Here is a 27,796-nt window from a genome sequence, read left to right as displayed (position 1 = left end):
GGGGAAAAAAGATTCCTGCTGGATCTTGGTGTGAAGGTTAATGTTCAGTCAAGGAATAATGAGGCTCAACAAGCCACTAATAAATCAAACATCCATGGAAGAAAGAAAATTCACAGAACTTACCCTCCATCATGAAAAACACAGGGCCTACCACTCAGATCTCGTCAATCAAATCAAAAGTTCACATCAAATGTCCTAATTGTACATTTAATACAAATGTACATGACATATTAGGGCGGAGCGGTGGCTCTGTGGCTAGGGATCTGCGCCTGTGACTGGAAGGTTGCCGGTTCAAATCCCGTGGCTGGCAGAGGAATCCTACTCCGTTGGGCCCCTGAGCAAGGCCCTTCACCCCAACTGCTCCAGGGGCGCCATACAATGGCTGACCCTGCACTCTGACCCCAAGCTTCTCTCCGTGTCTGTGTGTCTGTGTCTCCATGGAGAAAAGCTGGGGTATGTGAAAAGATGCATTCCTAATGCAAGAAATTGTATAGGGCTAATAAAGAAACATTAACATTAACATTAATATTGTAGCCATCAGAAAGATTTCTACCACAATCTTCTAATTATTGTTCCAAGTCGGTTCACTTTCCTGCCACTTGTTCCAATTTTCCCTGTCCCTGAAATCAGATCTGAGGCATCTTTTCAGGATTTTTCTTCAGTGCAGGTTTTTGTCTGCATGTAAAATAGTCCAGCAGAAACAGATAATTGCATGCTTTGTTTTATTTCACTTTTAAATAAGGGTATGCTAAAGTTAAGGCTTACTCTTCTATGGTCTAAAGTGGAAGCTAATATAAACAGATTTTTAAGATCTTTTGTAGTAGTATTTCAGAAATAGATATTTCTGTTCTCTTTTTTTTCTTGTTCCTATGTCTTTGCCTCTTTTATGCCACTACAGCAAGCTGTGTGATTAAGCTCCACCCAGATAATTGGGCTCCGTGATTACTTTAAACTGTTTTATATTCGAGTCACACATTGCCCCTCATATGTATGTGTATATGCAGATGTGTACAATATTCAAAAGATTTGAAAAAATGCTTAACGTGAAAAATGTATCCAGAATTAGCAATATGCTTAACCAATATTTGCCTTTCCTGTGAGACAAAGGCCACTGCATATGTATGCTTGTAGACACAGCAGGGGATTTGCATACTCAAATTACGCCACATGTGAAATGAAATTCCAACTGGTACAGCATCACAAACAAAATTCTCTCTCATTCACATCTGCAAACAAGGCAGCTTGCAGTCTTTTAAACAGTGTCATTGTTTAACACCTGCATAAATGTTTAATTGTAGTTCCTTGCTTCTAAAACTCTAGACTACATTTCAACTAAAACCTTTTATTCTAGAAATATCTGTGCATTGTGCATTTTCAACCACTAATTACAGCAGATGTCTCTTGTTCGTTATTGAAAACTATTCTTGCTTTCGTAATATCAATAGTTTCTTTGCAATCTCGTTCAGAATGCACTTCTGTATTTTTGCTTCTCCACTTTACCAAGCTCTTCCCCTGTAAAGATTCTTCAAAACAAAAGTTTCTGTTCTGCCTGGGTTATGAAATACTACTGGTAGGCACACGTTAATAATTCCTTTAAAATGAAATAAGTAAACCATGAATTGTAACTGTAGTGCCCCATTCTTTGTCATTGAACCCTTTGCATCTTAAGTTTACAATACTGCTTACAAACTACCAAATGCCAAATGGACCTTATTGTTTTTTTACCATGTCTCACTAATCTGAAGACCTCAAAGAATGATGCATATGGGCCCCTTTCCACAAAGGGTGTTAAAAAATCCACAGTTCATAATTCATAATATGTGCCTCCTCTCCTTACCTAACTCCTCTTGTTCCAGTTAACTCATTACTGTTCTCCTCCTAATTCCATTGCATCCCACTGATTGTGACGTCATGCACTTTAGAGCTATAAGGGACAGAAAAATGTAATAGAACATGTATTCTAATCACAAATATCAATTTGAAACTGTAGTATTTATTGACACTGATATTGATTTGTTGATTATTGATTATCATTTGTACTATCATTATATTACTTTTATATCCTGTAATGTGTCTGTCCTTTTGTATTGCTCCTGCATAAGCTTCAAACTAAGGAAAGTTATATGAAAACTGATATACTTCCTCTGTATCACACCCATCCCTGTAAGGTTTAGAAAATGGTAACTTGGCCTTGATGAAGGAAAGCTGATGGGTCGATGTATCAAAACAGGAGGTAAGGGCTGCTAGAAAATGGCCTCATTAAAACCTCTAGGAGGGGAGCATACTACTCAAGGTTCAAGGATACCAAGGTTATCATTCTGGAGTCCCAGGGTTGCCATAGTAACGTCTTTATTTGGCCATAAGTTATTGTGTTGAAGATAAGGAAGACAAGAGTAGTAAGTATTATGGGGTGTAGTCTGATATAATCTGGGAGGGTAGGTGGGAAGGCTAAATGATAATCTATTACTGCACTTGCAATTGACTAACCAATAGGGTTAGAAAGTTACAGTAGATGTGGGCAATAGTTATTCAGCCACCCCCTGAAAGTGTGATTAATGCCAGGTGCTTGATCTTATTCTTTGACATTTCTGTGGTTTATGGAACTCCTACTGTGCACAAAGGAGATTGTCTCTGGCCTGATTAATCTTTGGAGCTCTCCTTGTTTGAAATCCTAACAGAGCCTAAATAAGAGGCCTAATTAAGTTTAAAACCTTTTCAAAATAAGTCTCTTTAATAGCATTTCTCCCAATTCTTCCTCACCTGGAGAAACATCACTCAGTTAACGCACTGATTAAATAACTCCTAGGGACACGGTTTCTCAGAAGAGTAAATTCTATTACCATTACCACTGTCCCACAGAGAGTTCTATTCCAATCATAAATATTGATTGAAACTGTAGTATTTCTATTCTGGCACTTTCAAAGAAATGACACCAACTTTTCCCATCCATTTTCAGTAACTGATTTACCCTTAGAGGGTCACAGGATCCAAATCCTACCCCAGAACACAGGGCTCAAGTTAAAACTACACCCTGCTTGGAATGCCAGAATATTACAAGATATAGATAAATTACATGAACTGAAAGTACACCAAAACAAAAAAAACTTTAGCTAATTTTGCATTTGGTGGCAGACAAAACCCTTAATATTTTCCAGAAAATGTTTATTTACATATTACAAACAAAAATAAAATTCAGACTGCTTGCCTTGCCTGCTACCTGAGTTGATCTATAGTGTAGGTTCAGAATATGTTGATTTAAACATTGGTCTCCCTTTAGGCCCTGAGCAACTATGCTCAGTGGATCAAAAGGCAGATTTCTTTCTCCACAATATTTCTTTCCAGCATAGAAAGGTCACTTCAGGTGACACACAAGTGTGGAATTTTAAAACTTGCTAAGAGATGCTGCATTTCTAAGTACAGACTTTCACTCTGTAATGTGATCAGTTCCATTCTTTTCAAATGGAATATCCAAAGGACTGCCCTAATCTTGCTCCCTGTGACCATACGGTAGTTTAGCGGAGTACTTTATTAAGTAGTACTGTAACTGACCAGACATTTTCATGGTGTTTTGTTTTAAAAAATGCAATTTCCAAGGTATATTAACAAATACCTCTTTCAATTGCAGAGCTCCTTCAAAGAATGCTCAGTTCACTTTATAGTAATTTACACATCAGTGGGAATGAAAACCAGTAGACACTGGGGTCACAGGGATCAGAAGTGGAGAACCCTGATCAAGGCTGACTGACCACAGAGGTTCTTTATAACCTTTTCCAAGAGTCCTGTTTTTCAGCCTCTTCCTGGCTCTTTTCCACCCATTTTTGTCTTCAAAAGCAAGATGGAGGAAGTGCAGGTCAGCATGCCTGGCTGTCCCGAGTGTGTTTTGGTGGGTTGGGAATGCCCCTCAGTCTCGGGGGTCCTGGCACTGGTGACAGCTCCTCATGTCGTCAGAGTAGTTCTCGATTTGGATGGTGGTGGTATGGAAGTCAAACTTGGCCTGTAGCACTTGGCTGGCCTCTTTCAGCACAGCCTGGCCCTCTGCGTCCTCCTCTGTAATGACAGAAGCAGCTGAATCAGAAGAATACAGAGCTGTGGCTGGCAGGACCCATGCTGCACCAGTAAAAACCTCCCCCATTGCCGAATATGACCACTTAGCCCAATGTACACAGCTTTTCAGTCAATTTACCTCCATTTCAAAATACTCACCTTCCAAAGAAGAAAATCTACCATGACAACTAACGTACATTTACAACAGATCACAGAAAACTACAGTATCCCCCCCCAAATTAGATCAGTACAAAAACTGAAATTTATATTTCAGTTCTGAAAACCTATTCCTTGGAAAGCCAGAGAGCTCACCAACTCAGTTTTTTCTAAACCTCACAGCACATGATCTGAATTTGCAAGACACCACAGAAAAGAAAAACTGATTTCAGGTTAACAACGCTCCATCTGGTGGCAGAGGTACATAACTGCAATTTTAGTGCTGGAGATTCTTGTCTGAAAAGAGGATCTGAGGCCCTAATGAGGAAATATGCAAATACCAAAACCTACAGCCTGTTAATTTTCTACAAGGTAGTTTTTAAAGGCAATGTTATAGGTGTCCAACAGATTATTAGTAACAGTGTCAAACAGTGATGGACAAGTTACTAATAATCTACAACAATGATTAGCCAGAGCGCATCTTCCATTTTATCTGAACTCTCGATTACTGCATTGGTACGATTTCCAGGTTTATCGACACTTAAAAGCCTTGCAGGGCCCCATTTTTCAGCCTTGACTTATAGTGAAACACGCAAGTAATTAATAATTGTAACTCCTGACCCCAGCAGATAAGCAGCATAACCTGCATATAATATGTCCCAATATCGATAGCAATATGCAATGTATGATCTTTTTATAGCCAGTTTGAGTGGCATTTAATACAGTGTTTTTCCATCCCAAAGGACCCCCCAGACTCCTAAAAAATAATAGAGGAACCACTTTATCCACCCCCCACCTGAGTAACACATGGATGACATTTGCGCCAGCAGCCACACTACACAGCAGATCAGATGGAGAAGCAGAACTGCAGACAACCACACACCAGTCTGCCACATGTCCAACCAGCCCCCAGCTCGTGTGGTTTTGTACCACTCAAGCAAACCACTCACTGCACAGTTAGATCACTCATGCAGAAAGCCCAAAACACAAGTAATGCAAAGTGCAAACCTAAGGCAGGAAAACAATGCAAGACCTCGTCACAGGGTGAAGCATTTAGAAAAAAAGTCAAACCAAGTGTTTAGAATGCAAAAAAAAAGTGGTGTTGCATATATTACTGCTTGTGCATGTTATCTTCCAAAGTTGTTTAAAGGCTAACTTGACAGATCATGGTTTTCGATATTACTCATCAAGCACATGTTCTCAATGTCACATTAAACACCTTGAATCTTCAGTGCTTTTATTACATATTATGTCACTGAAGACAGTTACCTTTGCTTAGGGTAAATGTGTTCTGTTCTTGGTGCAACACCCATAAAACCAAGAAACACTTCAGGGAAAAGCCAAGAGGAAATTTAAGGGGTTAAGAAGTTAAATTGATCAAGAAAGACCCTTACTAATGGCGATGTGGACAGACAGCACTGGCTGGTTGACAGTGAGAGCCCAGATGTGGAGGCTGTGCAGGGCCTGGACCCCAGGAATGGACAGCAGCGTGTCCTTCACATGGTTGAAATCCACCCCTTTGGGGGTACCTAGGCAGAACAAAAACCTGGGTCAGATATGGCTAATGCATAAACTAGACATTTCTAACTGAAACAGAACAAGAGATCTTAAGCCATATATTATCTTCCAAAACATGTTTGCAAATGGCAAAAAGGCACCAGAGTCAAAGAAGAATGAACCTAAATCTCATCTAATGATTTTCATCCTGGGACTGGTGTTTTGATTTTGAAATCAAATACAAGACGTGCACACAACCACTTTATCTGATTACTCATGTAGAAGTCATGAACTGTAACTAAATAGGTTCTAAAGTAAGAAAATAGTAAGTAAACTTAACTGTAAGTAAATAGGATGCTGAAGATTGAATGCTATACAGTCCCACATTATAAAAAATCTGCCTGTACAGACAGCTGCATGTTGGTTAAAATTCTAGGTCTGTAAATACAGACAACTGACTGAGGAACCTTGGCTTACAGCAAAGAAATGTTCTGATCATTACACTTTGGTCTGGTTATATGGTGGATTGATACACTGTTTCCCTGCTTTCAATTTCATCATCTGCCACACCTATACTCCTTCACACTCCATCCCAACACTTCACCAAAAAGTCTTACCTTCCATAAGTACTCGCAGAACATCCCGCAGGATGGACAAGGTGGTGAACAGTACCAGGACAGAGAACAGGAAGGTGCAAATGGGATCAACGATCTTGTATTCTGGCTGGAAGGCACAGAGACAGACACCGTGGTAATGTTTCTGGTCTAGTTCATCAGTGGATAGATGTTGTTAATTATGGGAACTACATTTCGATCATTTATATCTAATCATCCTTCCATCCACACACACAGACAGTCAAGCACACAATCCAGGACTAATTTTCCTAGAAGCCAATTAACCTACAAGTATATTTTTGGACTGTGGGAGGAAAGCTGAGCACCTGGAGGAAACTCGCACAAAATACCGGAATTGAACCCAGGGGCCAGTGCTGTGAGGCAGCAGTGCTAACCACTGTACTACCCCAGTACTTTATTTAATTTATAAAGAACTGTCTTGAATTCTCAACCCAACAGTAATGAAGTTCTAAAAACCATGGTTAACCTTACTATGGAACGTTCAGGTCAAAACCAGCTTTCCAAAAGCTAGAACCCATCCAATCATTATCACAAAGCTGAAAGCTGGCTAAGGTCACAGCAAGCGACAGCACATCCTGCAAGCAAGTGCACACAACTGCTCTCTGCCTTGATGGGCTATCAGTCTGTTGAAGGACCACATACAAAGGAACAACTGAGAATAAACCTAGCTAGCTTGCCTTTAGGATCAACCAGGTGGGTGGAAACAGGAGGTTGCTGGACAAAACCCACATGAACAAGGGAGAACATACAGACACCTTAGGCCAGAACCAAAACCATGATCGCCCAGGCACTCAGACACTTTCTTCTACTAATAATCGGATTGCTTCATCTGGACTCCAAAATTAAAACAGAAATAATTTTTGTTTGTAGCTTTATAACTTGAGGTTTCTGACAGTCACGAGTCCTATCATTTTCTTTTTAAATCTCTACATTCATACTGAATGCTCCACAAAGGTGTTGAAAAAAAATAAACCTCAGCTCTTTATTATACCTTAAAGTAAACGATATAGGCTGCCACCAGAATCCCGAAGCTCTGCAGCAAATCCCCAATCACATGTATGTAGGCTGCCCTCACACTGGGGTTCTGCTGGTGGCTGTGAGATGCACTGTGGGACTGTGGAGGACTGTGTGCCCCATGGCCATGTCCATGTCCATGAAGGTTTGTTGACTGATGGAGGGTGATTCCCATTCTGCAACACAAGACAGTTTTGTAGTCTCTGCCCGGGTTTTTTTTGGCTTTTTTTGACAGTCTGCAGGTTCGAGAGGGATTTCCACTTACATGATGTTGACGGCCACAGCGCAGCCCGATGTGATGAGCATGATTTCCCCCTCGATTTCAAACTGGTTGGAGAGGATCCTCTGCACGGCCAGATACACCAGAACCCCTGTCACCACCCAGATAGACAGCACGGACAGCAGCGCTCCCAGGATCTCTGAGACACACATTGCGGGCATCACTCACAATTGCACAGTGAATACATCTGCAGCCAGCTGGAGTTCTGCTCATAGGAGAGCGCTCAAGGTTCCTTTAAATGTAAAGTCGATGATTGCAGCCCATAACTCATCAAGTCAAGAGTTTACTCCAATTTCTGTAGAACTAACTGAACTGGACCCTTTATACAGCTGGTTGGACTAGCACAATTAAGGCCAAGCCTCCTGCTAAGAGTGAAAATGGTAAGGTCTTTAAATGCTGCTGCATAATGGATTCATAATCGATTCATATGTGCTACAAAAGACTTTACAATCACATGCATAATGCTTCACAGGGACATACACAGATGACAACAGTTATGACTAGATTATGAAGCTATTATGCAGGGTTACTGTAAACACAGCAGTGTGTAATGGATTTGAACCCACAACCCCGAGGTAAGAAGCCCAGAGTCATCACCACTGTTCTCTAAATCAGTTCATCTTGATTCCCTTTCACGGTCAGCACCTTTATAGGGAATGGTAGAAAAGCATTCAACAAAGTCTGGAGCTTTGACTGTGTTTTGAATTTTATGCACATCAAAAGAAAAAAAAAAGGAGAGGAACAAACAAATGATCATCTATTTCAGGAAACACAATTGCATGAGGGTTTCACATTGCAGGTGTAGATCACAAATCAAAGTGTTTAGGATTTGTAGCATTCTTTTAGAACACAGACTGATAATAAAACGAATGTGTATGTTGTCTCCTGTTCCACCTCAATAGGCAGAGACTGCCATCGTTGCGGTACTTTGAAAAGGCAGACCGATTCAGCAAATAACTCCGATTACACAAGGTAAAGGTGACAAACAAGGAAACAGAAGCAGCAGCACGCCCAGTAGCTTCAAGTCTGTTCTCAGCTCTCCCGTTTCACCTACGGTGTACCACTCACCCGCACGGTGCCAGCCGAAGTTCATGGTCTTCGTGGCAGGCCGGGATGACATCCACAGAGAGAAGAGGCTGATCAGCATGCTGGCAAAGTCAGTCAGCAAATGGGCTGCATCTGTCATAATGGCCAGACTGTGAGCTAGGTAGCCCCCTAAAGGAACAGAACAATCAGACCCCTGGATGGAGAGACCCTTATGCTTCTAGAAGTCAGTATTAAAACAAGTCAGAAGACGTGGGGCTAAAGTATAATAGACCATCAGAGACCCTTTCTGGTGCAACTATATCCATTTGGGTACACACAGACTTTCAATTACTTATGCTTTATCGTTTGCATATGGAACATACAAAAATATATGGTGGATCAGGAAATAAAACTGGATTATGTCACTTAAATGGTCCATGCAAAAGAATAGTCAAGTGACCATTATTTTTATTTATTTAAAAGATGTTATCCTTTTTAAAGGCAAAACCCACAAATGCTAAATGCAAGACATTGATAAGAGGAGTAATTACAACTGAATCATTATGAATAAAATTAAGAAGCTCCAATCCACTGTTTCTTTGCCTTAAAAGGGCTCTTTTACAGTCATTAATATCAACAGCACATGGCAATTTCAGTGTTACTGTGCAGGGGGTTTTGCAGAGCTCTCCTTTTGCCTTCACTGACACACACAAGATTAGTGAACACCTAGGTATCTGTCCTTTGTCCTGCTTCACCAGGGACAACATTCTGACCTGGGCCCACTCCATACCTCCTTCAGCCCCAAGAAAGGATCAGTGTGCAGAAATGAAAAAGCATGACCTCTGTAGAAAGAGCCGTGTGTGTAGTTTCTCTGAACTGTCAAGATGAACTCTACAAAATACATCTGTGATCGTTGTACCCCCACCCCAAGGAAACGCTTTTACTATGGCCCTGGACATCCTACCCAGTCCTTACCCACCACCTCGCCGACGATGAAGACCAGGCACACCGCGGAGGCCACATACAGCTGCAGGCGGGCCCGGCGCTTCTCGCGCTCCCCGCAACGGGCCACGCCCAGCTTCGAGTGGCAGTGCTGCCGCGACTGTCCCTGCAGCTCCACCGTGCTGAGGTCATAGGGGAAACTGTTCAGGGTCTGCCCGCCAAATGCCTTGTAAGGGCTGAGAGAGACATTGAGGAAAACAGGAAGTGTGAGACGGGCGCTGTGCCCTAACCCCCCAAAAAAACGCCTGGGATTCAAAATAAATTACGGAAAATTGAGAAGATGGTCAGAAAGAGTATTCCCAGAGTGTGCATAATATACCGGCTGTTTTATTTCAATCTCATCGATATCAAAAGGAGAATATGATCATTAAGTTACAGTGCTGATCAATGTTACTGCTTGTAACTACTAAGCAAACACACCCTTATAACAGTGTAAGACAACAGGCTAAAAAGGAACGGATAATCCTAACAAATCTCAATGTGAATGCGTGCCAGACACAAACAACATCACAACGGGAAATAGATTTTAAGATGATACTTAAGTTAACCAAAAAATGTGTTTATATTTGTTGAGGTCCTTAATCCTAGTTGATATCAACACCTGTGCTCTATACTCACAGAGAACTGAGTGAGCTGAACAGCACCATTTTATTTTATACTATTTAATGTGTTAGGGAATGATATTTGTATTTTACATTACTTTGAGTGAATTTATAAAGTTCAATATTTCTAAAACGTCAGAGCAAATGTTGTGATTCTGTTGAAACACGCCAGTACACCTGTGGAAGTAATTTAGAGAAGCACAGTAGTCCTTTTTCTCAGGGGGTAAGCGCGCCACCTGGACGCCGGCCACTACCACACTATTGACGAAATGATTGAGTCTCCCCTTTCACTCTGTGCCTTTTCTATTTATATAAGCATGAGTTACTGAACAAATTACAGTGCTCTGTCCTTTTGTACGTGACAATCTCTTTCTACTAAAACTGGAAACGCAAGAATGAAATAGCACCTAAATCATTTAGAGCAGGCAAGCGTACACCTATCACACAACCGTGCACATATTTTAAGCTCTACATCATCATTCATTATTTAGCACCAGATGAAATCATGCCAGAAGCTCTTAAGATTTTAAAATCAAAACAAACACTCACTTGGAATGGGCTTCTTTGGTGAGCTCCCGATGTCCCGACAAAAGGCTAGTTTTCTCATTCACGTTATCCATTTCGCGTTTGTAGATTTAAACCGTTATTACTCGAAAATAAAGCTGATTTGGGAAGAAGTGACCTTTTGTAAACCCTCAAAGAATGATAGCATAACACTCAGTAAAATGTCGTATTAAAAAACATAAAAACGTGGTTTGACTAGTAATGACCGAAGAGCAGGTATTGCGCCCCGCCTGCAAACCTCCCTTTTATCTTATTTTGGGTTTTGAACCGTGTGAACTTTTTTCTCCCGGCTCGGCCTGGTTGTTCCCTGGAGTCGTGTGCAAAATATCCCCTCTTAAGACTTGATTTCACATAAAACTGTACGATACCCGTTTGCTAGGATGGCCGGATGTGAAAAACTTTTTAAATTTCAAAGTAGTTAACCGTACATAAACGTCTTCATTAAAAGGATGCCGAAATCATAATTGGGAAACTTTTTTTGCTTCAATCTTTTAGCAAATAGCATTTTTAATTCCATGACTGGATTTTGCACTAGCAAAATGAAAGATAAAACGTTATTTCCTCCAAAAGGCAATCATGTCCTCTTAAAAAAAACACTAAGTCATACTATTCGAATCATCTTGTGAAATTTACGTGCATTTGGGGGAAGTCTTTATTACGAAAGAAACGCTTACCCTGAAGTTGGCAAATATCGTGGAAAAATCTCGAAGTAACTGAGTGAACTCGACCAAATTTCGGCCATATCCTCGGAATCACGAAATATCAAATTTAGAGATTGCACTTGTCAAGTTCCGCATGCTAAAAAAAGCCGCTTGATGATGCTCCTTAAATAAAATATAATAGACAGTTACGTTCATGTTTCATTTTAAGGTTCATATACTTTTGTTTAGAAGCGATTAAACAGTTTTTTTTCCTGTTACGCAAGTGGCTATCAGACTCCAGTGTGTCTGACTCGCAGAGGTAGAAAAATCAAATTCTGAGAACTACAAGTTTCTGCTAAATGGAGCATGGCTTCTCGTGCTTCATTCTTTTGGCAAGAATTGCGTATAAGATAAGGAGAGTTCTGGAAGCAGGATGCACGATCGTCAGTGAACTATTTATTTTAATACCATATGAAATTGTAAGGCTGGGGTGTCATACATGAGCAATAATTTAACTTCTATATCCCTATTTCCCTTTCGAACCTTGTTTTTTTTAGCGCTGGAATTTGTGGAGGTCTGGACAACGGGATCAGTTTGTCACAAGAAATAATTTCACAACACCTCTTGAGTTTAGTGCAAAAAGCAAGCACAAGGTCGTGTGGAAAACGGGTATCGCGACTTTAAAGGTTGTGCAAGAAAGACATCGTGGATATTGAGTGAATGAGAGGTTTTCCATACCATATACAGCTTTCTATACGGTGGACCAGAGACAACTCCAATTTTGCTAAACTATATTTTAAGAAGTTAATTTAAATTCTTGCCATTTAGCTGACTGTTTTAAATAAGCTCACATACTTATTATACGATTTCTATATTCAGTTTACTCATGTATAAAAGTCACACACGAATGAAAAAAAAAACCGTTGTAGTTGTTGGTGTTTCAAGTGTAAAGCTCAGCAAATAAAATTTTATAACAGCCCTCTTATACTCATTGTCTCCAAACCTGCAATTCAAGTCAAAACATGTCATTACACCGCCTCTGGAGCAGTTCATGATGACTAATGTCACAACCGCTATAGAAAACGTCTAGCAATTCGTTGTGCAACAAGCCTAACACCCCTTCCCAGAGATCTCAGTTCTCACCTCATACACAATCTGGCCAATTGTCCCTTCAACAGAAGGGGGCTGTGGGTGTGTGACCTCACTAAGGAGGCATGTAAATCATTCCTGTGTAGTTTCAAGGCTCCAAATAAAGAAAAAAGTCAAACTTCCAACAAATTTAACAACACTTTATTTCACTGTGCAATGATCACAAAATTCATTTCTTCAGTGCAACATGTGGTTACCCCTGAATACGTCTCATAAACTGTTCAGACAACCTAACCAGGTATCCATCTTGACTACAGTCCTAAAGCCTGTTGCATTTAATCTGCACATCCTTCTGTCATTCAAGCATTACAATTCCATGTAGGTAGTTTTTGACATGTAAACAAATGTCAGTATGTCATTTCAAGTTCATTAGTGTTCGTAACATATTTTTTGCAGTTAAAAATATGTTCCCCTTGACCTCATATACAAAACAAAGTAGTATAAAATGTGCAAAATGATCCATTTTGCATCAATATAAAAAGAGTCCTTCTTTCAGGAGCTGCGCCAGTTTGATCCATGACTGGGTCAGCTAAAGAAATCCTGTCTTGTGCTCAAAGGTCTTTCACAGCACCAACCACAGAAGACGCTGTTGAGCAGGAAACCTCTGTCTTAATCATCTTGTCTTCAAAACCAGGGATTATACTTATTTACTGAAATATTTAAGGATTTCAGGAACTCTCTAGTTTATTACTGAAACATATACAGAGCTCTGTTAAAGGGAAAAATTCTGTCACTCTGTTCCTATCATCAGCTGGGATTGTTTTGAGCATTTCACTTAAACTGGAAGTGTGCAATCCTGGTCCTGGAGGGGCTGGTGTGTCTGCAGGTTTTCAAAATATCTTAAAAGCAGCAGCACCTGAAGAGCTGGAGGAACCCGTTAAAGTGGTCCAGTTAAGCCAGTAACCAGCTGGTTTAGCTTTTTAAGAAATGAACTGGAATGAAAAGGTGCAGACTTGCTCTCCAGGACCATGACCGTGCACCCCTAACCTAAACCATGTTGTTCCCAATTGCAGACCATCACACCATATGCCAAATTATTTGCATATTGAAGACCATAAAGCGTCTACTCCAGATATTGTAAAGCACTGTAATTCTGATACAGTGCATATTTCTGATTATAAAAGCAGCCGACTTACACACCAATGTAAACCCCACCAGTCACATGGATAGACGTCCTGTAGCAAGCCCTGAGCGTGCAGGTCAGTCCCATGAATTACCTAATCTTAACCTCAATTGAAGGTGATTTTGCAATAAGAATGGAATGGGATTGGGCTGCAAACCATCTAAAATCTAATGGAACATGTTCAGATATTCTTGCCACTGACAGAGGCATATTATTTAATAGTGGTTCTTAAGATTTTGGCCTGTGCATATGTTTTGTACATCAATCAATCAAAGATACCACACTCAGAATATTTACTTCCAAGGTTGTACCATTTTGTTAACCTTGTGCAGCTGAAGTGGAGAGATTTCTTGGTGTGGAAATGGCCAGATGTTCTCTACAGTGCATTCCATTTACAGTTTAACTCTGATGGCCTGTGTTTCACTGCCAATATCATTTGGAAATAATTCTGTAATGGTCTACTACAAGGGATCAGCAAATATGGACGTAGTTTCTTGCTGTGTCTTTGGAGATGATTAGGAAATAGTTTAAATCATACTTATGTTTTTAGAATGGTTGCCATTCAAATGATTCACAGTGTCATACAAACAGTAGTCCATACATAGTTACAATTCTTTCTATGGCACCATATCCAAAATTATTTTAATCACAGCAAAATAGTTCCTCCTGTTCATGTATTATAAACAAGCCTCTGTTTAAACTGACCTCTTGGCATTTCAGTATGGACAAGCCATCACATGATGAGATAGTCAAAGAATGTTTGTTGAATTCTGTTGATTCTGTTGGCTGGTGACACTTTAACAATGGGTTGTTCAAAAATCAATATTAACCACTGCAGGTTCCTTAGCTTTGATAAAAAAAGCATCACACCAGTATGCATTCTTCTTATTAAACAAGCACAGTTAATTGCTGTGTAGGACACACCTATCGAAGAAATTCATGCTGAAATAAGAATGGGAAAGCTATGAAAGATGTGAATAGCTTTGAAATCTTTGATCTGACTTGTTCTTAGCTGTACATGTTCCAGAAACTCTCCTGAGTTTGGAGTTTGTAAACCCCTGAGTTATTTGCCAACCCCCTCTCTTGTGTCTTGTGTCATGTGTAGACAACACCTCCTGATGTCACCCTGTGAGTCTTCGTCCAATTGCTTTCGCTCTTAAAGTCATCCGGCTTGCTCAAGTGTTTCCTTGGAAACTCCTTTACAGAGCACCGTTTAGAAAAATCAGTCTTGACCTGTGAGTATAAGGATAAACAATCATTTGTCTGAGATCAAGAGATATTCTTTTTCATAGAAAATACACATCCAGTACTGTATACTGCAAAGGAACAAGCAAAGGTTTATTCCATGCAGAAAAGAGACACTACTTTTCGGTTGTGGAGCATTCCTCTACAAGTGAAACACTGTGTCTCTTTTCTTTTCAGCATGGAATAAACCTTCACTTGTTCCTTTGCAGCCTACGCCTGCTGATGCAGCTACCTACTTGAACTTCTACATATATACTGCATGACTTGTCTTTTACTCTGCAAAATGTTAGACCTGTGCTAGCTGATGTAGAAAATATTGTTTTCCAGGTACTACATAAATATAATTACATTTTTGTGAGGCATATACTGTATGTATACCCAAATCATTAAAAATCTAACAAAGCTTCAAAGGCTGATCCTGAGTTGAAATTTTAAAGAATGGTAAGCCACAGGATATACCTGTTGTTTGATCTTCTGATGGCTCCTCTCCCCCTTCCTCTTCCTCCTCCTCTTGCTCCTCTTCATCATACTCCTCATCATTTTCTGCTTGTATAAAAATATTTAAATTTGTTATTTACTTATTTGAAAAAAACTGCTTGAAGGTCAGAGTATGTATGAATAAAGACGCACATAGACACATTTTGTGAAAGTAGTTCAAATAGGTAGCTGCGTCAGCATGTGTAGGCTGTAAAGGAACCCAAAAAAAATTATTCCATGCTGAAAAGAGAATAAAAGAAACACACCTGAATAAGACTCCACAGCCGAAACAGTGTGTTTCTTTTCTTTTCAGCATGGAATAAGTCTTTACTTGATCCCCCACATTTAGAGATTAGGTGGAAGTGTAAAGAGAAAGAAAGAGCTTGAGTATTTCCTGTAAGAACTACAATACCTGTTCCAAAGTCCATGGTTCTGAGCATTGCCTCTATGTGTTCGATGTTGAGGGTGAAGTGATCCATGTTCTCAAAGCCAGGCTCTGTTCTCTGGATGTGTGTCTGTTTGGAAGCCTCTGTCATGCTGAAAAGAGAGGAAAAAAGGTGAAGGCTCAGTATACATGTTACCTGAAAGAACGAACTCTCCCAGAGTATTTTTAAGTAAGAAAATGAAAACAAGGAAGAACTCACTCTTTAAGGAGCTGTTTAGCATTCTGTGCCACAGGAAATCAGTGGAGTGACAGAAAAAAGAAACAGGTATAAAGTTGGATCAGTACAGAGTGCTACGGAAAATAGGAACAGAGAGTAAAAATACAAAACACCATTTAATATTACTTTTCATTTACTGAAACGTTACACCATACCTGTCATGTAAACGTGACATTTCCTTGCCTCTTCCCTCAATGTATACTTCTACTCAATAACAAAATTTGTAATTTTTCAAAACGTTTGTCTGTATCCCCATGCAGATCAAAACAAAGAAAAAATTCCTTTGCACCTCAATCGTTAAACCAACCCCCTTTCTCTACAACTTCACAGTTTAATTAGAAATGCCAGACTTTCGATAGCAAGACATCCTTCTGATTTCACTTCAATGGTTGTTTTATACTCATTTTCAAAACAATTTTCTTGTAAAACCCATCTGTTGTTTCATTTTCTTCTGGTCTTAAGCCAACAGTGATTTCCAAATCACTACCATAGTTGTCTCTTTCTTTGATTCACAGCAACTCATATCATTATAATTGTTTTCAGAGTGTACTGGTAAGAGTGCATTTTAAAAACTGCAACCATGGTGAGTCCAGAGTCCATACCATTAAGAATGTTGCCACTGTTGGCTCTTCCATGGAATGGATGGCTGTCTCCACCAGTTTGGAGCTCCCGTCCAACTGCTCCTTGTACTGTTGTATTAGGGAACGCACGTAGCTCATCTTCTCTTCCTGCTCCTGGCTTATCTTCAGCAGCATCTCCCCTTTCCTCTCCTCCAGGATGGCGTAGAGCATGTCAAAGTGCTCGCTGAGGCTCTGCTTCTGCCGTTGGCTGTTCTCCTGTGTTTCACAGAGAGCAAACCCGTGGTGTGCAGGTCTGTCAAAGCAAGCTAATCGATCACTGCAACCTATGAATCAATCCACCAATACGATTTATATAATACTGTATAGCTCTTGTTAGCACCATCTCCAAAGATGTTACAAAGCTGGCAAGCAAAAACCCTGAAAATCATTCGTAATGTCACTAAGACATCCCTAACTTCTGCTTTTCATAAACGATAATCAATAATTGTCAGCTTAATTGTCTAATTCAACTGTCTAAAGAGTCTCTTGGATTTTATTTACTTCTCTGATAAACCAAGAGAGAACTATTGAGTTAAAGTTTGAGAGTTTTCTATATTAACATAAGGCCAATGACTGTGTTTCATGTAAATTCACCCATAGTAATGATCAGATGTCTGTATGCTACTTTAACAATTACAATCCTTTCTCATTGACATAAAGTTTTGGTGAAGTAGGAGAGGATAGAAGAATAAACGGGGCCTCAGCAAATAACATTCTGATAATTTTTCCCAGCAACGAGCAAGAACTGGGCCACTGCTGGAGCAGCACTGATTATTTCATTAAGGCAGCATACTTATTCTCATGTGCTCAGTTCAGCCTAACCCACTATTATGGCAATGCTTATTGATTGTCTGAGCATCAGCACCTGATGTACTGTATTTACAGTATTATACTGAAGTTCTAGGGATATGTCATTTTGTTAAGGGCTTGTGTATTACATTCTCTGACACAGACAGCCACACAGGTCTTTTTAAAAAATAAAAAGGTGTATTCGTGGTTTCAAATGAAGTAAGACCTGTCTGGAAAAATAATACAGTAATTGATAATGATAAGAGGTCAACCTGGGACCTGGATAAACCAGAACCTGGGCCATCACCAACTTAATGCTGTGTAATCCACCTGGCACTCACCTCGATGGTTCGGCAGGTGTCCTCCAGCTGGTTCATGATGGCCTGGACTCGGTCGTTGCCTGCCACCAGTGTAGCAATGCCATCACTGAGCTCCGTCTGCCAGGGCAAGATACAGTGTGAGCTGAGCACGGCGTTGTCAGAGGTGCCATTAATTGAGGTTCTTCTTCACGGACCTGCCACAGACCTACTTAGAGCACTGCCAAATGCGAATTGGTAATGGATAGTGCACAGGCCTGACTTATAACACATGTTATATCACATGCCTTGTTTAGATTGATGCTTTAAGTGGAATAATTAATGAGGGGCCACTGAATAAACCCAGAACCCCTTTCTGTTCCGCAACTTGAATTCCCTGGGAACAGAAGGGGAACAGGACCTTTAACAATGTAACTTCAAGTAGATGAGCGATTGTAACACAGAAATCAAACATCAGTTCTTTTGGGTATTGAGTTTATCTGCCTTACTTGCTAAATGGGACACCATTTAAGCATTCGCTGTGGATATCAGGACTGTGTTTTACACTGGCTTTAGGTCAAATACCCCTGAAGGGGGTAGAGGGCTGGTGCGCAATCACTCTGTAGGTACAGCATGTTGTCGATAAACAATTTTAAGGGCGAGCGGGTATGCTCAAAAGGGAGAGTTCCGTTCTCTTGTTTAAGGAGAGAAAAGGGTTTGCACCTGAGTTGGAGTGCTGCTGGCAAGGTTCTGAGGAGCAGATGCATGAGTACCTAATATAGGGTGTTGAATTAGGAAACTAGCTAGTTACTGCAGGTTCACACAGCTGTCAGGGAGGAGACTGGGAGATAACTACATTCCCTGTCATCTTGGGACCTCTAGTGGGGACTAGGGGAGTCACAGGATGAGGGATAACTCGGCTGTTTCACACAGTGATTTTAAAGACTGACTCAATTGGAGGTCTGTTACCCAGAAAGCATTCTGTAGACTTGAGATAAACCGGATTGTTTTGTGTAATACATTAATCATCAAGTCACAAGTGCCCTTACTGGTTGAGCCACTCAGACAGCAAAGACACTTGCTCGTAGTGTAGGCTGGGCTCTATGAAGCAGCTCTAAAATTTTATTTTGAGCCAGTGTATCAGCTGACCTTGCTGAGATTCATATGCTAACACTTAAGACATCACAGAGATTTTGTCAGTTCTTATTGCCTACACCAATATTAAATGCTTTTAACTGTATATACTTAATGAATAGCTGTTATTATGCATATATTAAGCAGTATTGGTCACAGTGCTGCTGTGAACGTTCTGGGATTAGTTGGACAGGGCTCTCTCAGCTGGCAGACACTGTTTCCTGTGACTTGCTGGGTGTCTGCATTCTTACAGTGATGTTAATGCAAACTGTCAGCACCAACTCTAGCAGTGAAACTGGAATTTGTAGAGTCAAGATACTGTATATAAGCAATTGCTGGTGAACCATTTACAGATGTTAAAAACAAGTAAAAAACAATTCATAAAAAGGTAACAGTGCTTGGACTTGGACAGACTTGGACTGACTTGGATTAGAGCCACTGTTAAGCTCCCAGACTCTCCAGTACTATGTTTCTTGGCTTTTCTGTGTGAATCTTTGAATAGATACTGTAAATGTTGTTTAAATCAGCAAACAGGATAATGCAGACATGAGAGGGTGGTCAGAGGCAATGGAAAGCCGCTTGGGAGACTGAGGGGAGTCAGATATCCTTGCTGTTTAAAGGGCTGTGTGTGCTGGGCATGGTTTCGTGAAAATATAGCCCCTCTGAGAATAGCAGCTGGTGGAGGAAGCAGACAAGCCCATCTGGGGAGATACTTCCCAAAATGCTGACTACTCACATAGCTGTCAGTCGGGCTGGGGTGTACACAGACAGTGAGGCCTGCAAGCAGCATCATGCTGACAAGAGAAGACACACTCCCATAAACCGTCTTTGCAGTTTTGACCCACTACTAACTTACCCACTTGCTTAATACCCTTAACCTCCTAAGTGTAATCCTGCAAAACATCATTTGCAGGGGCTTAGGCACTGGGTATCTTAATGCATTATTCCTGGCTCATGGTTGCTGTTTGAATGTGATTATATACTCAGTCCGAGTATGTGGATTTCAGCAGGGGTACTCTAGTACCTTGTGTCAGGTCTGTGTCAGGTGGGATTTTCCTCTGTTACAGAATTTACAAGTGGTCAATGTGCAAAGTATGAAAGCACTTCCCATAAATCTTTTCAGAATAGCATTAGAGTTTTTATTTATATTTCAACTTGCAAATTCTGTCTGTTTTGACAGAGACGTGTTTATTTTTTGTTGTCATTTCTTGATCTATTCAAATTACAACCAAGGACAAAGCTTTGTTCACCCTTTGCAACAAGAACTCTATAGAAGACTTTTTGAAACCCTTTTCAATTTCTGACACTCTCCTCAATACTGTATATTTTTTTGTGATACAAAAGGATTAAGATACAACAGCAACTTCTGCAGCAAGGACTCGAACCCCCAACCCATCTGTCTGAGCTTACCCACTATACAAGACCACGTAAAACATTAACAAACATAAATATAAATGTGGGATCTATAATCAACACCCTTTGTTATAAATGTTCCGCTATTTCAATATTTAAGGCAGAGGAAATAAGGGAAACAATAAGAGGCTCTGGAGGTGTGTGGTTTGCAGGGCGGTTCCTGGTTGGAAATACAGTATCTAGGGAGACATCTTCATCGATGGCTGGTTGGACAACTTGAGCTTGAGATCTGTGGGCTTAAGACCCAGCATACTGACCACTGCTGTAACCTAAGTTTAGCAGAGGTATACAGTAGGAACTAGCTAACACTCCCTATAACAAGACTGTGCACAACATGATCAGGGTATAGGATGCTTCAGACCAGTGAGGGAGAGATAACTTGGAGGCTATTTCATACTCAGTGCTGAAACAAGGTCATGGGGTTCACAACTGGAGACTAAAAGCAAATAAATTTAGATAGAGAATAGGAAATGTTTTTTTACACAAATGGTTGTGGGTATCTCGAATAGGCTTCCAGCCAAGTGGTTAAGATCCAAAATCAGGCTCCCTTAACATGGGTGAAATGTTAATTGTATTCACTTAGCTACAGTAATAGACTACCAAATGGTGTATTATAGGCCAAATGTTCTCTTTGCCTTTGTTACACTTCTTATGTTCTTTATGCTCCTCTTAAGGGACCTTTCACCTCACTAATCCACTAAAGATAAAAAGAGGTCAAGGTGTTAGGGATTTTGGGGTAGTTTTTGTAAGAATGTTGGCAAATCATGGAAAATGAAAACGTATACCATTCCAATCCAACTGTAGTTTTTAACACAGATGTGAAAGTTTTAGAGAAGAGTCATAGAAGAAAACACAGCATGTTAGACTCCAGGAATATGAAAGACTTAAAGAAGATGGAATTTAAAACAAAATGTTATACTCCATCACCTTCAGAGCATTCTCTCCATACACATTAAACTTTAGACAGAAGACTAGGCCACCTTAAATTTCTGCTATGAAACATGTGAAACAGCAGAAACAGGAAAAAAGTGGGATATCTTTCGTTGCAGTGGCATCATTCATTTACCTCATAAAGAATCCACCATATCTCTGACACAAACAGCCTCTCCTGCTTGTCCGATAAGGCCTCTCCTTCAACGCAGGCAGTTGTCACACTGTCACTTGCTAATTTTAACCTGAGCTCCCATGGCCTTGCATGGAAAGTCTCAGTGACCTCTGGGTATATATAGTCACTGCAGCAGGCATTCCACCCCACATGCAGATATGTGACAAATTCCTCTGACTGCCTCCTAGTTTACAGTAACCAAAAAGAGAGGGACATCACTTCACTGTCTCAAGCTAGCAGTGCACGGACAAGAACACAAAAGTCTTTCTAATTAAAATAATGTCAGAGCATGAGGAAGTTTCTTGAATCCCACCAGATAAAAATGACAATGAAGTACAGATTTATGATGACTCCTTAGCTTGAAATGCTGAATGGCAATTTCCAATACAGGTGCACCACACTGACAACATTATGGCTTTGTGCATTTTCAAGACTGACCACCTGTTACTCATACCAATACCACTTGGCACCAACCTCTCACCCACACATTTGTTTAAAATGCCACAATGAAGCAAACGTCTCCAATGCAGGTGTTAAAGTCTCTCAAGGAGATCTAATTGAAAACCACAGGGTTTAAGTCAGTTTTGTACAGCTCACAGAATTGTTATTCACCTGATACTACTTTTCCTAGAGTATTTAGCACCACATATGAACAGATGATTAGAAAAAACGATCCTGTAAGTGTAACAGCTTTCTTATATAACTGAGAAATAATACATCTTTTAGGGGGGATTCAGATTTAGAGGAGTTTAATCATAATCCTATTGGCTTCTCAAGCAAACACAGACACCAGAGGTCTGAGTCTGTGGTTCCAGTTGTACTGAACGAGATTACTCATTGCAACAAAACATCATCAGTAGAATAAAACTAACCTGTCTCATGACGTTCTAAAACCCAGCTGACATTCCCAATTAACAGGTAAAAAATACAGTGCTTAGAGAAGCACAGGAGGCATGAAGTACCGATAAAACTACATATTTTCTATTTACTGTATGACGTGCTAAGCACTAGTTTGCTAATCGGTAACAACTAATACAGATATATGGCATTTATGAAAAATCCATAAAATAAAGCATTTTTAACAATCATTACCTAAGTGCATCTCAATACCAGACTCCAGGATTGATTGGTAACTGAAACCATGTCTCTAAAAAATCCACCTACTGTTTTTCTCATGTTTACCAAATACACATCCCTTTTCACTTGTAAAACTAAATTTAAATCAACAATAATGCTATTAATATTTTTAGCCTTTTCATTTGATCTTTTGATCTCCTGACTGCAATCAGCCTACAGTCTCCATTAATGTGATGAAGTAAGAACAGTTGTGAGGGGCTTTTAAGTTTTGGTAGAGTTTTGACTTGGGCACAGGACCCCTCACTGAAGGGATAGTGTACCTAACTGTACCAAACCCAGCCCCTATAAATTGCATTCACCATTTGTATGTAATAAAAAGGTAATGCTAATGTGTGTAAGTCAGTTTAAATAAAAACATCAGTGAAATCAAAAATAAGAATTATTTTTGCTGTTCTTGTGCACATCTTGAAGGTGTGGGCCCTCACCTTTTGATGCTGGTAGACATTCTCCAGGGGTGACACCTCGCAGTTCTTGTGAGCTCCAAACACTTTGCACATGGAGCAGGTGGGCACCTGGCAGGTCACACAATAAATATTGATCTTCTCATCCTCATGCTCCAAACACATGGGCTGGTCTACTTTCTTCAGTGGCCTGGGGCTGAGGGAGATAGGAGAGACAATCTTAGACATAGGCAAATTAGATCAGACACACCTACAAAATCAAGCAAACAGTACAGACTTGGGGTAAGAGTAAGCAAGAAGTAGTTTTTAATTCTGAACTTTATGAATTAATCAGCTATGACTGTTTCGTTAGAGGAGCAATTTAGAGATGCCAATAAAATTGAATAGCAGATGTTTGGATTGTGGCTGGAAACTGGGGTGCCAGGAGAAAATTCACGCAAATATGGGGAGAACTCACAAACTGCATGCAGTCTTATTCAAACTCAGGAGTCTAGAATAGAGAAGCAACCGTGCAGTGCCATTTACGTACACACATTAATTCAAGTTTATTTCCATTAAAAATTAACACACAGAGCTGGTAGGAAAATAAATCTAGATTTTGAAAACAATACAATCCAGATAACACTTCTGCAAACTACTGCAAAAAGATGATGAGCAAAAGAGGATTTTCTATTTTGTTCATCATTTTTTGCAGTAGTTTGCAGACGTTTTAGACCAGCTCTGTGAAAACACTGTGTGCTGTATTTAAACACTGCTGTTATGGCTGAATTTCAGGGTCTGTCTTTGCTGTTGTACAGCTGAGTTGCAGGTTAATCCAGGCTTGCTCCTTTTAAGGCCCTGCTTTAAATATCACCAAGCTGCAAGGACCTTGGTGTAATCTGACACTGCATCGACCTGCTGTCACTTGCTCTCCTCTCCCAGTTTCTCTCAAGCACTCTTTATTAAAATCTGCCAGAATAACAGAGACAAGCCTTAGACACAACAGCTTGAAGGAGACTGATACACAGACTGAGAGAGCTGGGAGACAAACTATTGCCAAGTCTGGAGGAGTGATAGTCAACAGAGGATCATTAAACTGTCATGGCATGACCAACTGCTAGTAATATTACAGGTCTATTATTCTTCTTTAGACTTTGTTTTAGTATATACAACAGAGGTGGCTATCTTCTGTTTAGCAAAATTAATCAGTCACCTTTGGTCATCAGTTTTTATAGACTTGCAACATTTTCATTAGGATCAATTCAGCAGGTTCTCTGGTCCACGCATTCAGAAACCAAATGGAGCAAAGCCTTAAACACCCCAAATTCCTGATATAACAGAGATAACAAAAGCAGCACTCATACGTTGGCCTGTACTCTGCTGCTGTAATGAGAATGTCAGTTATATTCACCACAAATTGATTTTTCTTGGTTGTTCTACATGTAGGTGTACTTCGTACTGTACCGTGACTGTGTTGTGTGTCCGCCTTCTTACTTAGCAGTTCCTTGTAGATGTTAATGTTGTCCTGCAGCAGCAGAATCAGTCCTACCGTGCTGTACTGTAAACACCGTGCGTGTGGTCACACTGTACAGTGGCAAGCCATTCTCTGCAGCTGTTGCTCTGACCTGCTGCTCTCCTGTTTGTAGATGTCGATGATGTTCTCCACCAGCAGATTCCTCTGCAGCCCGTAGACCCCGTGCCGGTCCAGGACCACCTCGTGACGACATGATGGACACCGGAAACGGCCTCCCGAAATATTAGTACCACGGGACGTCCAGTACGGGTTTGCAGCCTGGAACAACCAAAAATGTGGAATCAGCAAGCCAGTAGGGGAGCATCTCGTGGGCATTAAATGTCAAGGCAAAGTGGTCCCATTGCTGATACTTGCTGGCAGGCACAGGCAAGGTGTGTCTCATTAGAATATTCAGTATGTCAAGGGACGTTCTAATGGTAAGGCACTGCAGTCCCAATATCCTTCTGTTTCTCCAGTCACTGGTTTCTACACAAAGAATGGGGCTCTGTTGTTAATTAACAACACCTCTAGTTTCTTGGAAAGGGATCACAAATAAAATTCCATTATTATCATTATTAAAAATAAACTTGATGGTTCTGGTTCTGAGTTACAACCATGGTTGCTGTAAATGAACACTGAAAATGGATCATGTCATGATGCTGAGAGACACAAAGCAGGTTAACACTGAATTTTAATAGGCACAGGAATATTAAAGAAAGCGCCTTGCGCTATGCTCATCTGTCAATGTGCTACCCCACTTTAAGTCAGCTGTGTACAAGGAGCTCTTCTCAGGGCTTGGTACTGTCACCACTCCTCCCAGTGGGAGTCAATTGCAAAGTGGCTACAGCCAGCAAAGTGATCTACTCCCTCCATCTGCAGCAAGTGTTTACAAGCTTACTGTAACCATACCAGCACTCTATTTTTGGGTTAATAGAAATGCTTGGGGTTAATGTGACCACAAGCCCAGAAAAACACTGGGAAAGTCAGTCATTCTGCCATAATCTGTTTTTATAAACCACCTTTCAAGATCTCTTTATGAATGAACAAAACATTCTAAATTCAAATCTAACTCTAACTGTAGAGTATGTTCAAATAAAAAAATACATTAGTGAATACAGAAGTTTATTATTTTTATTTTTGTCTTATATGCAATACTGATTAGAGTATTGATAGCACTGACACTGTAGTAGTCAAACCTTGGTCAGTATCATAAGGTATTTCCCATTATAAACAGCCATTTATAGCTTATTTATAGCTAATACTTACTTAATTATCCTTATTTATAGCTAATACTTGCTAGATACTATCTTTGATAGCTTATACTAATCTTACTATCTTTGCAACCTTTTCCCAAAAACTGTACAGTAACTATCTGTTATAATGAGAGCTTAACTGATTATGCTGTTTAGGTCTTTAAAACATCAAAAGGAAAACCTATGTTTGATTTATGGTATAACTCTGTAATCCTTTGCACTTGTCATGTCACTATGAACTGGACTAAAAAACTGAGATGCTGAATATAAATCATGTAAGTGTGGATTTCAAATTGAAAGCCAGCTTGTTTTACATGGTCAGGTTTACACAAGCATCTTAAGGGGAGAAGTTGAGACTGATTTTAAAACAACAATTATGGGAACAATGTGTATTTCAACTGATTGGAGTGTCTGCGACATAACAGCATTGCATTTTTACATGCAAGATCTTACATGAATATTAGCTATAAATCAGCTCCAATATGTCTTCTGTTGCTTATATCATACCCTCAATTAAAATCTTAAACTTTTTCTCAAATAGAACTATTCATAGAAAAGCAGATACAATATTAAATCAAACAGACATTTCAACACACAGAAATAGACACATGTAGTCCTTGATGACCTGCTTTAACAGCTTTAACAGCTTTTGTTCTCTCCACCTAGTCTCTTGTCCTTCCACGGATAAGGTGAATGGCTCATTCCAGGACATCAGTCATTTTATTATTCTAGCTGAAAGACTATAGAAACAAAGCACATTGTATCCTAAGACAACCTTTGCGTTCTGTTCAGCGTGAATGGAAACACGTTTGGCAAGCCAAAGGCTAGACTATCTTTCTCTAAGGCAATCCTGGAATTACTTTGCATGAGAATTCTGGTTCTATTTTGGTGGCTATGACCCACATTGCCAATCTTACAAATGACCACATAAAAAAATCTGCTTCTTGCATTGTCCAGTTTTTGCAGACAGCCTTTGGACAAATAGAACAAACTACCCAAACCAGTAATTGATACTTTGACTCGTCTTCTTCTGCATGAAAAAGATTCCTTAAGAGCTAAATTAAAGTGTGTCCTTAATGTTAGAAATAATAGATTAAACCATTGCATGGAATTACACTTGGTTCTGATTCCAGTATTTAAATCACCTTTTCCTGACAAATAATTTTCACAGGATAGATGCATAGCTAGGTAGCAGAAAGTTTGTGCAACAGCATGAGTAAATAAAAATAAGTGACTAGAAATTGACGTTTCTCTACATTCTTACTGCAAAGACTGAAATTCTGGTCTCCAAGCACTGAGGTACAAAGCTCACCTGAAACACATCATTGGCACATTTTCGACACAGGTTGTGTTGGCAAGGCAGAATGACCACAGGCTTGGAGAAGATCTCCAGGCAAATGGGGCAGATCAACTGCTTCTCCAGGTTCTCCATCCTGTTGGACTCCTGGATGATGCTCGATTGGAAATCCATGTCCTTAGATTTATAGTTGTTTAAACAGCTTCTTGGCCTTTATTCACACTCTTTTCCGGGAAAAGAAAGAAGCTCCTTTTTGTTATAACTCCTCTGTCTTTCTGAATCATTGCAGGCATGTGGAGAGTTTTGCCTATCACCCAGCGTCAGGCTCTATTTATACCCCTGGATGGAGTCACTTGATCCCAGCCCTGCTCCTGTGCATTCCTGGGGTCTGATAGCTAGCCTAGAAAAATCAGCTCTCTGCCTGTCCTTATCACATGCTGCCCTGAGGAATGCCTCTGCAGGATATCTCTCGTAGAACCCCTTAAAGGGATAGATTACAATAAATCTGGTCATTTTCCCTGTAGTTGGCTTATTTCACACACTGCTGTGTACAGTATGTTCTTAGTGATTCTACAGGGTCTCGAAGAAAGCTCCTACTGTTTTGTTTTGTATTTATTGCTTATTCTGAGTAAATCATGTTAGTTTGCATAGAACATTTATTAACAATATCTTACCAATACTTTTGTGAACCTATGAATATGGTACAAGATTGTTTCTTCTTTAATGTAGAAACATTTACAAT

General features: G+C 40.1%; 2 protein-coding genes across 5 annotated transcripts; both read right to left on the bottom strand.

Annotated features, from left to right (window-relative positions):
• Positions 1-2,712: 2,712 nt before the first annotated feature.
• Positions 2,713-12,086, bottom strand: LOC148649839 (proton-coupled zinc antiporter SLC30A2-like). 3 transcript variants are annotated; one of them, XM_088603026.1, is made up of 8 exons: positions 10,806-12,086; positions 9,628-9,776; positions 8,695-8,841; positions 7,612-7,765; positions 7,324-7,522; positions 6,315-6,420; positions 5,595-5,729; positions 2,713-4,047 (listed from the first exon to the last, which is right to left on the bottom strand). In XM_088603026.1, exons 1-8 carry the CDS (start codon positions 10,874-10,876, stop codon positions 3,902-3,904), a joined length of 1,107 nt encoding a protein of 368 aa, XP_088459152.1. In that variant the 5' UTR covers positions 10,877-12,086; the 3' UTR covers positions 2,713-3,901. The 3 variants fall into 3 exon arrangements, with proteins under 3 accessions (XP_088459152.1, XP_088459149.1, XP_088459150.1); XM_088603023.1 differs by having other exon boundaries at positions 9,628-9,830; positions 10,806-12,082; XM_088603024.1 differs by having other exon boundaries at positions 9,628-9,830; positions 11,495-11,995.
• A 643-nt stretch (positions 12,087-12,729) lies between these two features.
• On the bottom strand, positions 12,730-27,414 carry LOC148649838 (E3 ubiquitin-protein ligase TRIM63-like). Of its 2 annotated transcripts, none has more exons than XM_088603020.1 (9): positions 27,070-27,414; positions 24,617-24,783; positions 23,037-23,208; positions 17,868-17,963; positions 16,720-16,953; positions 16,100-16,122; positions 15,868-15,992; positions 15,438-15,524; positions 12,730-14,966 (listed from the first exon to the last, which is right to left on the bottom strand). In XM_088603020.1, exons 1-9 carry the CDS (start codon positions 27,226-27,228, stop codon positions 14,956-14,958), a joined length of 1,074 nt encoding a protein of 357 aa, XP_088459146.1. In that variant the 5' UTR covers positions 27,229-27,414; the 3' UTR covers positions 12,730-14,955. The 2 variants fall into 2 exon arrangements, with proteins under 2 accessions (XP_088459146.1, XP_088459147.1); XM_088603021.1 differs by having other exon boundaries at positions 15,438-15,521; positions 27,070-27,408.
• Positions 27,415-27,796: the final 382 nt, after the last annotated feature.

The sequence above is a fragment of the Lepisosteus platostomus genome, chromosome 13 (genome assembly GCF_059453375.1).
Source record: "Lepisosteus platostomus isolate fLepPlt1 chromosome 13, fLepPlt1.hap1, whole genome shotgun sequence".
NCBI classification, from domain to species: Eukaryota; Metazoa; Chordata; class Actinopteri; order Semionotiformes; family Lepisosteidae; genus Lepisosteus; species Lepisosteus platostomus.
Note: the sequence above shows the minus strand (reverse complement) of the source record. Positions and strands in the feature narration are given on the sequence as shown.

What these genes read in the sequence shown, in the direction of transcription:
- LOC148649839 (XM_088603023.1), bottom strand. Translation starts at nt 10,876, where the DNA reads ATGGATAACGTGAATGAGAAAACTAGCCTTTTGTCGGGACATCGGGAG. An exon ending in GCTGTGGCCGTCAACATCAT is followed by an intron (nt 7,523 to 7,611) that starts GTAAGTGGAAAT and finishes CTTGTGTTGCAG; the next exon opens with AATGGGAATCACCCTCCATC. An exon ending in TCTGCGAGTACTTATGGAAG is followed by an intron (nt 5,730 to 6,314) that starts GTAAGACTTTTT and finishes TGTTCTGCCTAG; the next exon opens with GTACCCCCAAAGGGGTGGAT.
- LOC148649838 (XM_088603020.1), bottom strand. Translation starts at nt 27,228, where the DNA reads ATGGATTTCCAATCGAGCATCATCCAGGAGTCCAACAGGATGGAGAAC. An exon ending in CAGTGGCAACATTCTTAATG is followed by an intron (nt 16,123 to 16,719) that starts GTATGGACTCTG and finishes CCTGTGGCACAG; the next exon opens with AATGCTAAACAGCTCCTTAA. An exon ending in AACCATGGACTTTGGAACAG is followed by an intron (nt 15,525 to 15,867) that starts GTATTGTAGTTC and finishes TTTTTATACAAG; the next exon opens with CAGAAAATGATGAGGAGTAT.